General features: G+C 33.0%; 2 protein-coding genes across 4 annotated transcripts in view; both read left to right on the top strand.

Annotated features, from left to right (window-relative positions):
- Positions 1 to 2,145: 2,145 nt before the first annotated feature.
- Positions 2,146 to 14,528, top strand: part of LOC140442063 (uncharacterized) — a 142,545-nt gene continuing 130,162 nt past the window's right edge. For all 3 annotated transcript variants that reach the window (XM_072533127.1, XM_072533131.1, XM_072533130.1), the window contains exons 1-2: positions 2,146 to 2,249; positions 3,537 to 3,782. In XM_072533127.1, the coding sequence (XP_072389228.1) occupies positions 2,213 to 2,249; positions 3,537 to 3,782 (283 nt within the window). In that variant the 5' untranslated portion in view covers positions 2,146 to 2,212. The remainder of the gene's footprint in view (positions 2,250 to 3,536; positions 3,783 to 14,528) is intronic.
- LOC140442064 (uncharacterized) lies at positions 9,123 to 10,638 on the top strand. The gene has a single exon (XM_072533132.1). The coding sequence runs from the start codon at positions 9,126 to 9,128 to the stop codon at positions 10,344 to 10,346; it is 1,221 nt and encodes a 406-aa protein (XP_072389233.1). The 5' UTR covers positions 9,123 to 9,125; the 3' UTR covers positions 10,347 to 10,638.

The raw sequence follows: 14,528 nt of genomic DNA, 5'->3' as shown, positions 1-14,528 counted from the left end.
TGAAGAATATTGTGCATTCATTTAGAGAAATATAGAAATATTTTAGAACTAAAATACACCAATTAATGAAAGAAGCCTGGGAACAAGAAATAATGCCAAAAGAATGGAGTGGCTGTATTATCGTGCCAATACATAAAAAAGGCAGAAAGGATACATGTGGCAACTACAGGGGAATCTCACTAATCGGTTACTACATATAAGATATTAGCTTCAGTTGTACTAAAACGATTACTGCCATATACAGAGGAAATTATTGGCGATTACCAATGCGGCTTTAGGCCTGGAAGATCAACAATCGACCAAATATTTACTATCAGACAAATGCTAGAAAAGTATTGGGAATATAATAAAGAAGTACACCAGATCTTCATAGATTTCAAGCAAGCATATGATTCCATAGATCGCTTAAAACTGTGGAGTGCAATGATGAAGTTAGGCGTACCAAAGAAGCTGACCATGATTGCGCGAATGTGTGTCAACAATTCCTTTGCACAAATTAGAATAGGAGGCAAAACTTCAAAGGCTTTCGGCATAAGCACCGGACTCAGACAGGGAGACCCGCTGTCCCCATTACTATTTAATCTAGCATTGGAATATGCAATGCGAAAAATCTATACCAGAGTCAAACCAGACATAACTGCCAGAGGAGCAAAGATTATTCTCGCATTTGCAGATGATGTAGATGCAGTAGCACAGACAACACTGGAAGTTAAGGATATAGTATCGAACTTTGAAGAAGCAACACTAAGCGTAGGCCTGAAAATAAACGAAGAAAAAACTAAATACATGGTCGTATCAAAAAAAGAACGACAGCGAATAAGACAAAACATTACCATAAACGATCATAATTTTGAGGTGGTCAAAGAATTCAAATACCTAGGAGCAACAATTACCAGTGAAAACACAGGAAAACGGGAGGTTGAAATACGAATACTGGCGGGGGATTAAATCACTCTTTGCCATTCAACATCTAATGAGGTCAAAACTTCTCTCAAGGCGTGCCAAAATCCAAATGTACAAAACCATAATACGACCAGTGACATATGGAAGTGAAACATGGACATTGAGAAAGAAAGAAATCAATAAGCTATTAGTATGGGAACGCAAAATCCTGCGAATTATATATGGTCCTTGCAGGGACAGCGTGACAAATGAATGGAGGAGCAGATACAACAATGAAATAGAGACTCTCTTCGGGAAAGGAAACATCGTAAGATACATAAAAGCCAATAGATTAAGATGGGCAGGCCACGTGGTACGGAGTGATGACGACAGACTGATTAGCAATGTGTTTTGGGAAAGACCAGATGGTAGAAGATCGACAGAAAGGCCTAGAAAAAGATGGAAAGACGCAGTCAGGGAAGACCTGGAGAAGATGGAAGTAAGGCCATGGGAAATAATAGCACAGGATCGGAATCAATGGAAGGCAATAGTAAACGCGGCAAAAACTCACGAAGAGTTGTAAAAGCCAATGATGATGATGATGATTTAGAGAAATATACAATTATTAGTAAAAAAATAGAACAATATTACAAATTTATTGTATCCAAATTATAGTTGTAAGTATTTACTGATAAAATAATGTATCTGAATATATACGATCGATGGAGTTACGATTAATAGCACCCTGCATTCGAAAAGCTACCCACGCGGCGAACAAAGATGGACTACTCCAGATAGTTTTCGAAATAATGTACTTACTACATACCGGAGGACTATTATTAGAAGTTAGTTGATTAGAGAATATCGTACTATAAACTTTAAATAAATATGCAGTTTATATAAATTAGAACCGCTTGTTTTATTATTGTTAAACATGTTACAATAATAACAATAACACTTAAAATGTTTCTTAATGAGAAAATAGAAACATATTACCTTACAGTGCAACAAAAATTAGATCCACAATTTTTTCCCAAATTGCCTGAGGAGAAGTATTCAATGCTTCGTGTCATATTTCCAAAACGGCTGCGTCAGTGTAAATATTACCTCCAATGTAGTTACAAAGAATATAGACGCTTAGAATATAGAAGCGTCTATATTCTTTGGTAGTTAACAAGAAAAAAGAGGAATAAGAAGCAGAGAAGAACTATACAAGCCAACAGTTATAACAATCAAACTTATTGTCACTTATTGTGCAATATTAAACAAACCAATAAATTGTTTATAGAAACGTCAACTTGGCATTTCTATGTAGTTTAAAAAATACTGCATGGCAGGTAATTTACTTAATTGCTGTATTAAACAAGGTAATTTTTATTTAAATTTGTTTATCATTTTATATCGTTTATATAAATTTAAATATTTATAGATTTGAATAATATGATTAATTAATAAATTTATTATCTTAAAAGGACCTTCTAATTTGAAGTTTTTTTAGTAGTTCTTTGTAGGCATCTTCATTTAATATATTTTGGGAGAAAACAAAATATTGACAGACTTATAAAAGCCCGGCTTATGTCCTTTCTCGTTCAAAACAACATTTTATCACAGTCAGTTCGGCTTTTTATCTAATAAATGTACCAGCGCTGCTATGTTTTCTGTACTACATAAGGTCTATCAAGCTCTAAACAATAATCTTTACACTGCCACTGTTTTTTGTGACTATGCCAAAGCTTTTGATTGTATAAATCACGACATTTTGATAAAAAAACTAAATTTCTACGGAATTCTAGGTATTTCTTTGAATTGGTTCCGATCTTACTTGAGGAATAGGAAACAACTAGTTAGAGCAAATGAACCCGACTCTAGTCATAAAAGCATTGTATGTGGAGTATCACAAGATTCAGTATTGGGTCCTCTACTTTTCCTTATCTTTATAAATGACATCACTAACTTAAAAATCGATGAAAAAAATTTTGTTTTTGCTGATGATACCAGTATCACCTGGAGGAACTCTAATATTGCAACTCTTCATGCAACTATAACTTCTGATCTACTTAAAATAAAAACCTGGTCCGACTTTAACGGGACTTTAACTCTTACCTCTTTATATATTTTAGAAACTGTTTGCTTAATTCATAAACATCTACATGTTTTCCAGCAAGACCGAATCATGACTACTCCGCCAGAAATTCAACCTTTGATGTGTATCCCGTCCATAGTAAAGAAATCTATATTATATTCAACAAAAAATTATGCAACTATCTCCCTTTGCAACTTAAATCTACACCTTCTTTCCTTAAGTTCCGTAAATTGACAAAAGGCTATCTATCTGAAAGACCATATTATTCAGTGGAAGAGTGTCTTAACGAATAACTAAGAAATTACTGTACATTTATATAGAGTAACTAAAGTATTTTTTATATATATGTATTTGTGTATCACATGCAGCACTTAATGGTTATTTTTCTGACTTTTTGTAAGCTTTGTCCATAAAATTTTCAGTGACAATAAAGCGTATTTCTATTCTATTCTATTCTATAATACTTAATTTTTCTAGAAATTTTTTATTAAAAATAAAATAAAAGATTAGAAATTTTTTTGTTGTGTCGAAGAATCATCTCGGCCTAATATGTATTTGTGTATATTTCTAGAAAATGTGGACATTCCGTATAACCAAACGATGTGCCTCGTCCCTAAAATCCCGCGGCCACCAAACGCTTTTATGATATACGCGACAGAAAATCGGAAGTTATTGTCCCACAAATATCCAGCGGATTCCAACAAGATTATTAGCAAGAAGTTGGGAAGCAATTGGAAGGGTCTGACTACGGATGAGAAGAACAAATATTTTGAGAAGGCTCGCATCGTCGCCACCGAACACAAGGAAAAGTATCCCGGTAAGTGTTTTAGCAAAATATTATTATTTCTATATTTTTTATGTAAATAAATAAACAAATTTAAGTTTTTAAAAGTCGCTAAATCATTCATTATCTTTGAATATTTCTAAGCATTACTAATGCCTTGTTAAAATGTATAATTTCAAAAAGGTCAGCAATAAAAAATACAAACAAGAGATAATAATTTCCAAATAGACAAATTTGGATCATTATTAGGCATATATTGTTTTACCGTCCGGCTTTAGCATATTGAGAAGTCTATTCTAAGATTATCCCAGTAAAAGAGGGACTAAGGGTCAATTCAAAAATCGTGTACCGTATCTGTTACGATGATGATATAACACTTGTAGCAGATTCTGATGTATCTACAATCTTTAATCAGTAAAATTAGTGGATAATGTGAATTTATGGATACATCGTGGAATTTATGGAAATCAGTTGGAAGTAGTTGAGCAGTTTAAGTACTTAGGATAGTAGATTGACGATTAAGGCCAATCTGCCTAGTTGATGCGGAATGACAAAATTTAATTAAGAGGAAGTTGGAAAATGCAAAATCAAGAGATTAGGAAATTGTATAAAATAGACAGCATTAGAATCAATTGAACTCTTTAATATTGCAAATGATAGAGACAGAATTGCAATGGTGATCGCCTAGTTCAAATGAAGGATTATGGCAACAAAAAAAGAAAAAGATGCGAATACAAATATCTTACGTAATATGATTTTTTAGTATAGCGAATATCTTGGAATTTGTTTACATGTTTCTTTGTAAAGGTATTTTGATATATTGGTTTTGAAATATTACAAGCGACTGAGGCTGCATGTAAATATGCGGCGGTGATGTAGCGATGGTTCTCCTAAAAGGACATACATGCTGAGCACAAGGACCTGCAAATGATTAATCTAAGACGTTTTGATTTCAAAACAGATTGATTAGCAGATCTAGCTTAGAACGTATTAAAGATTTATACAGAAGAAGTAGAGTGGACTGGTCTGAGCCCCAGTTTTTGTTACAGAGAAATTAATAAATTTATTCTTTTATTAAAAGAAAGGATGAGTTGTGAGATGTGATCTTTTTATGTTAGCTTTGAATAAAAGAATAAACCTTAAACATTATCAATCATTAAGGACAATTGGTGGTAATTTAAAACGAAAGGTGGTAATCAATCATTTAATATTAATAATATATTAAACAATTGGAGTATTGGAGTATATATAATTGGAGTATATATAATAATTTACTTTAATCTTGTAAAATGGCCCACTAGGGTCACGGGTACCAGCATTACGACGATTGTTAATGTTTTTGTAAATTTTTCAACCTCTTGTATTACTAGTGTAAACGACAATAATATATCCGACCATCGAACAATACTGATTGAGTTTGAAAGCAAGGTTCTGGAAGACCAAAAATATTTACCGCTCATGACGATCGTACGCTTTTGGAGAGATTAGAATAGAATGCTTTTAAAGATGCAAAAACTGCAAGAATTATGTCACAGTTTCCGGGAAGAAAGACAACAACTTGGCGCAGAATTAAAGCATCGCGTCTTAGGTACCGAACTGCAGCAAAAAAACAAGCTTTTACACCACAACAGAAGCAATCAAGACTTATATTTGCTTTAAACCATCAGCTACAAAATCAAGATTTTTCTGACGGTAATATTTAATCTTATAAAAAGGGCAGAATTGGGGTGTATAGACCGGATAATAGATTTAATCCTCTCTACGTTGATAGATATCGAGCCGCTGGTCATTTTAGCGCCAATGTATGAGGATTGATTTCATCTAGAGGAATCGGAAGGGTATGGCGTATTGATGTCAGGTTTGTTGGGCAGACTTATCTGAATATTCTAGAAAACATCATGTTTTCCAGTGTAGAATAGTTGTATCCAGAAAATAATTTTATCCTCCAACAAGATAATTGTCCTATTCACACTGCAAATATAATAAACCAGTGGCTCCAGAATAACAACATCGAAACCTTACCATGGCCGAGCTACAGTCAAGATTTAAACCCAATCGAGAATGTGTGGGGGGTTATTATAAAACGGTTGTATCGGCGTAATTTTTTATACCTCAAAATTCCGAAGAGCTATGGCACAGTATACAACATGTTTGGGAAGAGCTCTCTGAAGAAGACAATTTCATAGTTCCTTTCACGCAGATGGACTGAAGACTACAAGCTGTTATCAATGCTGATGAAGATACTACAAAATATTAATTTTAATTTTGCATATCTAAATTTAGTATAGTTTTGGTCTTCCAGACCCTCGCTTTTTTTCTAGAGTTTCTTGTTCCCTCCATTTTTTATTAATAGAAAAACTGTGGTTTTGCTGCCTTAGATACTGCCTAGTTATCTTTTAATTTGGTTATAATTATTGCTTTAATATATTGTTGAGTTGGTATACCGACAAAAGGACGCGGAAAAAAGGACGCATAAAAAAGGACGCGGAAAAAAGGACGCGCGAAAAAAGGAAGCGTGGAAAAAAGGACGCGTGGAAAAAAGGACGCATATTATTAATGAAATACTATAAATAGTTTATTTTAATTGACTATAGCAATTACCCCCGTTTATCCCCTATATATAATTACAGAAAATGATTCTACCTAACCTAAAATCGGTTACGGTAAAAGTAAAAAGTGAAAAATATTTATATGAAAAAAACTTGCCTTCACACTTTATCCAGGCTTAGGACTGGCAGCAGAAGCTGGCGTGTTTACAAGTTTTTTTTTATTTTTTTTTAATTTTTTGCTTTTTTTGGATTTTTTTGTCATTTTATTTTTTTTTTGTTTTATTTTTGATAATAATTTTTTTTGTATTTTTTTTATGTTTGCAACGGAAAATTGTGAGAAATGCCTCTCAAATATTCTAAAGTTGGCCTGTCAGCATAATCGGCAACAATAGCCCTTATCCTGTTTGCTGTACCTTGAAATTTTCTTTTGCGTGGAGGTACATTGCCCGAAATGTACTGCTCTATTTTCAAAACATTTAAATCATATTCTTTTTTTAGAGAATTAATAAATTTCCAAATATTCGGATGTGCACTATTGAGAAGAGAAGAAAAGCTGTTTGTGTCATCCTTCGACAGCATTATTAGTTCGAGGTATATCTTGGTCTGCCAAATCGTAACAATTCCATACATTTGCTGGAAAAAGGGGTTGTCTTCGATTTCCTCTTCTAGCTAATCTCCCTATCCAAGTGTCTTCAAAGTAATTAATCAGCGGCACTAGTAGTTCTTCATTTTGTGTATAAAAATCGCTATTGAGCAACTCCTCGTACACTCTGACTACATGGTTGTCTGGAACAAACGCAAGAGCTGTCAATTGTCTTAGGTGAAGGGCGAAGTCAGGATTCTCAATATATCTACGTTGCAATCCGGCACTTTGAATATGGCGCCACATACACTGCGAGAAATGAAAAAAACATCCGCGGATTCTCACATTTGGGAACTCAGTTTGTGCAGCATTCATTGCCGCTCTTTCAAAGTCCATCATTATTGTTAGAGGGCACAAGGCCGGATTCAACACCTTTAGTTGCTGAAAAACACGTGTATAAGTCTCTTGTGTTTTGTTCGTTAGAAGTGCAAATACAGTCGGGATTACATTACTGTATCGCACTCCATGAATTGTGTATATTTGAGAAAACAATGCTGGTGCTGAGTTAAATGTTCCATCGGCATACCAATGATCGCATTGTTCCATAAATCTTAAATTTCTTTGTGTTGAAAATAACAAAATACGTTCTTCTTCTGACCCGCTATCAAATAATAGAAATAGCTCACCGCCTGTAGTTGTTTTATATTCTTCAGGAAACACAAGTTCTTCTAAATTTCTCGGATTTGCGGGCGTGCCTCCTAGCTCGTTCCGAACTCTTTGCACAGTTTTTTTTAACGACGACACTGATGGAAGTTGTGCCGTAGCAGCTAAGGAAAGTCCTTGAGAAATTTCACTTACTACACCTTGGGTGGAGTGTTCCAGTTGTTGTGCAACTTCTTTCATCCGGTTACAAGCTTCTTTTGCTTCAATCTTTGCCGTGTCTGCAATGTGATTATGTTCTGTGGATTTTGTAATTTCATCCACAACGGTATGCACTCTTCCTGTACATTTGCACTTATGTATTATAAGTAGCACACTTCCAAATTGTCTTTTCACCAATCACTCGCTCTTTTTTATGGAGAAATCCATTATAAAGTAACAAGTTGTTGCCTTTTTGGCTTTTCACAAACGCTAACACCATCTTAACAGACTGATATCAATTTGTAAAATGTTTTCTTGTTAAGAACAGAATAAATTACCTACCGCGACAAGTTTCCCCTATATAAACAATTTGGTTAATGATGTTTTGTTATACCGGACCTTTTGTAATATTCATTTCTTAAAAACAATTATCAAACAATTAGAAAGTTTTATTTTCTTACTAATCGTTTCTATTTACATTCTTAACATTACCTGCGGAATTTACCAACCTTCCGGTTCGCGTTAAACTCTCATTAGACCCCTTACTGGGCTGGTACTTGGGTTTTTCTAATCCCATACATAATTCTGATAATATGGAATCTAACCTGTTTCAATACCAGAAATCTTGAATCAACATTATATTAGTATTTATTATTTTACTTAAGATATTTTAGTCCTAAGCCTCGATAAAATGTGAGGGCAAGTTTTTTTCATATAATTATTTTTCACTTTTTACTCTTACCGTAACCAATTTTAGGTTAGGTAGAATCATTTTCTGTAATAACATATGGGGATAAAAAGGGGGTAATGGCTAATGTCAATTAAAATAAACTATTTATAGTAATTCATTAATAATATGCGTCCTTTTTTCCACGCGTCCTTTTTTCGCGCGTCCTTTTTTCCGCGTCCTTTGGTCTCGCGTCCTGTTTTCCGCGTCCTTTTGTCGTAGATTCTGTTGAGTTACTTCGTTTGTTTTATTCCTTAATAATAATAAAAATAATAACAACAACACTATTTTATGTAAAATCTATCATTTATATATTCTTTATAAAATGTAGGAATTCAAAATAATATCAAAATTTAGACCTTAGTAATTATTACAATTTATGAAATAACATATGTAATCAATTGTTTGTTGTTTTGTTTGTTTATTTTATTATTTGTCTGTCCTAATAAATATAATATAATGTCAGACCAATCAAATACACTGCTCAAAATGATCAAATCTTACTAATAGTCGTATCAGTTTTTTTAGGAACCAGCTGTAAGTGCATTCAAAAAAAAATTTTCACAAAAATATCTTGAGCCGCCACTGTATTATGACAACATTCCGTACAAATTTTCTTTTTTAAAAAAATTCAATACTTTAGTCAAGTTTGTTCAATGATGCAGTATCGTTTGTGCTACCTCTTATTTTTTTCACTTTTTATACACTCAAAATGTGATCCAATAAATGTAATAGTGCACACCAAAAAAATAGAAGAAGGTGAAAGTATTGTGCACGCAACCATTGATTCTATCTCAGATTTAAGGTACGTTTTAAACAGTTTAGAACACATCACTTATGTTTCAATAGAAAACCAGATAGTAGAGACTCTTCCGAAAGGATTTCTAGCTGGTCATAAAATTGAGAAGTTCCACATGAGTTTCAATCAGTTAAAAGAAGTTGAACCTGGAGCATTCGAAGATTCTTATATATTACAATTGGAATTGGTGAACAACGAAATTAGAATAATTAGAAACGGTGTGCTGAATAACCTTACGTTTATTACTGTTGATTTTGCAAACAACCCTATATCCCAAATAGAAGATAATGCTTTTGAAAACTCGACAATTTTTAGCCTAGTTGTCATAGAAAATCGATTAAGTAATCTCACAGCCAAGATGTTCAACGGTTCTTATATCTCTAACTTTTGGTTTGGTGATGGCAATATAAACGATATTGAGGCCAATACCTTCCGAAATGTTTCTGGTCTTTACGGCATAAATCTAGAAGGTAATCAAATCCACAATATTGGAGAAGCATTTTGCAACTTACCATCACTCAGATCGCTCAATTTAAACCACAATTTTATCAAAATCTTGCGACCTGGTAGCTTCCACGGTACGTACTTGGACTATTTGTACCTCAAAAACAACAGTCTTACACGAATAAATGCAGGTACTTTCATAGATTTACCAATACCTGAGATTGATCTGTCCTATAATTTAATATCCACGCTGCAAGAAGGCGCATTCGAAGATGTACAAGCTTTAAAATTGGATTTAAGTCATAACAAGTTAAGTAGAATCGCCAGTAATATCTTCGATGACTCTGATATCAATAAATTAATTCTAGATGATAACGACATCGTGGATATTGACATAGACGCTTTTGAAAACATCCGTGGACTTGTTACTCTAAGCTTGAAAGGCAATAAACTGACTAAAATAAAAAACGGAATGTTTCCAGAAATGAGTATAATTCTCTTGCAACGTAACGCAATCGCGTCGATTGAGAGACGGGCTTTGAAAAATCTTAAATTTAGTCTAGACCATCGCGATGCTTTAGCTGACAATCCTGTGAAGTTGGTGAAGTTGAATGAGCGCTATTGTGTGGTTTAGTTTTTGTTAATTTAGATTTAATGTTGTCTTTAAAAAAGTCTTCTTTTTTTTTAATTTAAAGTATGTTAGATGTACTCAAAAAAATATTATTACAAAGCATAATGGCAAACTTTTACTATTACGATTATGTCCAAATAACTTGTTTAAAAAGACGATAGGAATATGCAAGAGATTCACCGAGTCTTTTAAGAGTTAATCAGTTGCACATACACAACATATTTGGTTTGTTAATAATGATATTTATTCATATTTGTAAATTATTTCAAATCTGTTTTTTTTTAATAAAGTACTGTTACCCTTCTTTAAAATTACTTTTATTGAAAACAGTAAACAATATTACAATAATGAGAATGTAATTCGGACATCGAATTCAGGATTCAGCCTAAATCTAGCAGTTTTCTAACTTGCTAAACAAAATCCTGAATTCGATTTCTGAATTATATTCTTATAAGTAGATGTCGCTTCAGCGTCTGTTTGTAAATATTTTAAAAATATTTATTTTTATAGTCGGAAAAAGATTTATTTCGTTAGAGCTTACCATGAGTTCGCTCTGATAACGCAAAGAGCCACAAATATGCATATCAGCGAATGGTTGTACGCTGTAACGAAATCAAACATTACCTGTATATTTTATTAATATTACAATACTTAATAACAGTTTTAACTGAATGACAAAACTATTTAAAATCTCAATTACTACTACTCTTGAACTGTCATTTTGCTGCGTTTATACATTTTTGACGTCCCAACTCTTACGAGACATTTTGTGGTTTTTACGTGACATTATTATAGAGTCGTAACCTTAGATTAATGAAACCGGTAGATAGAACATCGACAAGGGACTACCCAAGCTCTGACGTTACAATGGGAGGGGGTTTTAAAAAATCTGAAATTTTTTTTCAAATTTTTATATTGAAAATTGAGCTCAGGAAAAATCATTGAAATTTTCAATAATTTTTTAGGTTATGTTAATAATTTTTGGCTAACTTTTAAATAGTTATTTTTTATGTATTTTTTTTTTTCGTTCTTTTAAATGGCCAAGGCATAATTTTTAATTTTTTAATAATGCGAGAATAATCTTTGCTCCTCTGGCAGTTATGTCTAGTTTGACTCTGGTATAGATTTTTCGCATTGCATATTCCAATGCTAGGTTAAATAGTAATGGAGACAGCGGGTCTCCCTGTCTGAGTCCGGTGCTTATGCCGAAAGCCTTTGAAGTTTTGCATCCTATTCTAATTTGTGAAAAGGAATTGTTGACACACATTCGCGCAATCATGGTCAGCTTCTTTGGTACGCCTAACTCCATCATTGCACTCCACAGTTTTAAGCGATCTATGGAATCATATGCTTGTTTGAAATCTATGAAGATCTGGTGTACTTACTTCTTTATTATATTCCCAATACTTTTCTAGCATTTGTCTGATAGTAAATATTTGGTCGATTGTTGATCTTCCAGGCCTAAAGCCGCATTGGTAATCGCCAATAATTTCCTCTGTATATGGCAGTAATCGTTTTAGTACAACTGAAGCTAATATCTTATATGTAGTACCGATTAGTGAGATTCCCCTTTAGTTGCCACGTGTATCTTTTCTGCCTTTTTTATGTATATTAACTCGCAACGGATTTTAGGACAAAGGGATGGTATATCCCATAGGCGTGCTTTATCATTATCCACTAACTTATTTATTTTGAACATTTGGCACTAGACTATAATATGTAGGCAATATGCATTATCATCTAAGGCTTGCGCTCCAAAAGTGATATGCAATTAAAAGCGATAAAAACAATTGTTGAGGAAGGGTCAATCATAAAGCTATAGGTTTTTGTCGAGTTTTGACTATTTAAGAAAAAAAAGAAGACAAGTGGTACAACAAAATTGAAGGGTGTGATCAAAAATTCGCGAAAATTTAATCATTTAGCTACTAGATTTTAAGGTTATGAGCCAATAAAGTGGGAAAATATTAAGAAAACACGATTTTTTCGCAATTTTAGAATTTGTAAGTTAAAAATGATTATTTTAACAATGATGATTCATAGCCCGTAAGAAAATAGATGGAAAAGCATACATCCATTTGATTTTTAGGTAAGGTAAAAAAAAGTGCGAAAGGCATAAAAAACCTGGTATTTTCGAATTTTATCTTTATGAAAGAGTTAAATGGGGACTTTTACAAAAGAATGTGATAATGTGGAGGAAAAAATGTTAAATTATCAACTGAGTTTTGAGGTTATGTGCAAATGAATAAGTAAAAAAACGGTTTTTTGATTTTTCGATGCCTTCCGCTCAGAAATTGAAAATTCTGCCTTGGCCATGTAAAGGAACGAAAAAAAAAATACATAAAAAATTACTATTTAAAAATTAGCCAAAAATTATTAACCTAACCTAAGAAATTATTGAAAATTTCAATGATTTTTCCTGAGCTCAATTTTCAATATAAAAATTTGACAAAAATCAGGCTATTTTGTATTCAAAAGATCATCTTCATGAATTTTTTCAGATTTTTTTTTTTAGCAAAATTGCGTCCAAAAAAAAATAAAGTCTAAAAAAGGTTCTTTTTTAGATTGAAGAGGTTCTATGGGCGCTGGGAAGCTAAAAATTTGTATGAAGTCATGTTTTTATATACTTTATTGAAAACACAAGCCTTTTATTTAGTTAATAGCAGTGTTTTATTGTGTACTACGTGTCAATGTGTACCACTCTTCCCTACTGCATTTTTTTAACACGTAAACATTGAACTGATCAGAAAAATTATAAAAGAAATCAGTGTCAGAAAGAATGTTAAATTAGTTGTTCTCAAACGAGATTAAATTGGACGGACATTATAGTTCTAATTTGTATATGGTTAAATAATATTAGCGCTATGTTTGTTCGTTGTATTACGAAATCTTAAAACCTCGCGACACACATATTGTCGGTTTATCAATACTTTTTCCGATACTTTGAAAATGCCACGTCAACGTCTATGAATATTAAGTCCGCCGTGAAAAAAGGTCGAGTTTTTCGAAAGCCAAAATAAGCGGGGTAAGCAGAAAACGGAGAAAGCGTGCACGAGTGGCTAATTCTTCGACTCAGCAGAGCGCTGGTGTGTTGGTACGGTGTTACGGTATTAAATAAGAAGTGGGTAGTGGGACAAGACGAGGCACAAAATCCCGAATGCGGAATTGTGCTAAATCGCCAGAATGGATCTTTCAAAAATGAAAGTCTCAGCAGAATGCAGCGGGGGAGTGATGCAACCTCCAAACTTCTTATGGCTGATTACTGTATAATTAAGAAATACGTAGATCATACTCCAATCCTTTAAGCACAATATATTAAAATGTTAAATACAAATTTAACATTTGTTTACGAATTTGGAACAGTGATTTTGATTTTAACGTCCAATGTTATTTAAAAAGGTTCTTGCAAATTTTTGCGTGTTTTAGTCACAACTAGAAAAGCTTTTGACCCGTTAAAAAACCGTAGATAAATCCTGGGTTTATCATTCTACCCTTAAAACCAAGCAATGGATATACGGAAGTTGTTTGCAACCAAGGAAGATTGTAAACTTGATCCAACTTCTATGCTTTTATTCATTTATTATAGATATAGACGAATTTGTCAGAAGGAAAGGTTGAAGCATTTTTTTTATACTCAACTCATGGAATTATCTTGGTAATTACTTAGAAAAAGAGACACAACAGTTGACAAGTATTTTACCAATTGATTGCAACAATTTTAGCAACGAAAGGGAAAAGTACTTAAAAAAAATTAAATAAGAATCCTTTATAAAAGGTATATAGTTTAAAAGACCCAATCGGGCTATATCACAAAACGTTTTTTCTGCCTTGCAGCAGTATCTTCCAATGAAACCAGTAAAAAGAGGTATAAAAATGTTGCATAGAAGTGATTATTCACAAGATTATACTCAAGAAAAGAATCCACATCAACTACTGGAACGAGTTGTTGAGACTCTAGCCAACACCATACGGTCACCAGATGTGTGTCTATGCTTTGATAGATTTTTCACTTCGTTCAACCTACTAAACCTTAAATTTTCAATTGTCCCAATATAACTGTTGAAATTATCAACAGAAAAACTGAAAACTGGAGAAAAAGCTGAGTTCACTTGTCCAGAAGAGATTATTTTTCACGATAATTTTATGAGAAGAGTAGATCTCGCCGATCAAAACGTTATCACATATGGT

Source organism: Diabrotica undecimpunctata, chromosome 5 (assembly GCF_040954645.1).
Source record: "Diabrotica undecimpunctata isolate CICGRU chromosome 5, icDiaUnde3, whole genome shotgun sequence".
Taxonomy (NCBI): domain Eukaryota; kingdom Metazoa; phylum Arthropoda; class Insecta; order Coleoptera; family Chrysomelidae; genus Diabrotica; species Diabrotica undecimpunctata.
Note: the sequence above shows the minus strand (reverse complement) of the source record. Positions and strands in the feature narration are given on the sequence as shown.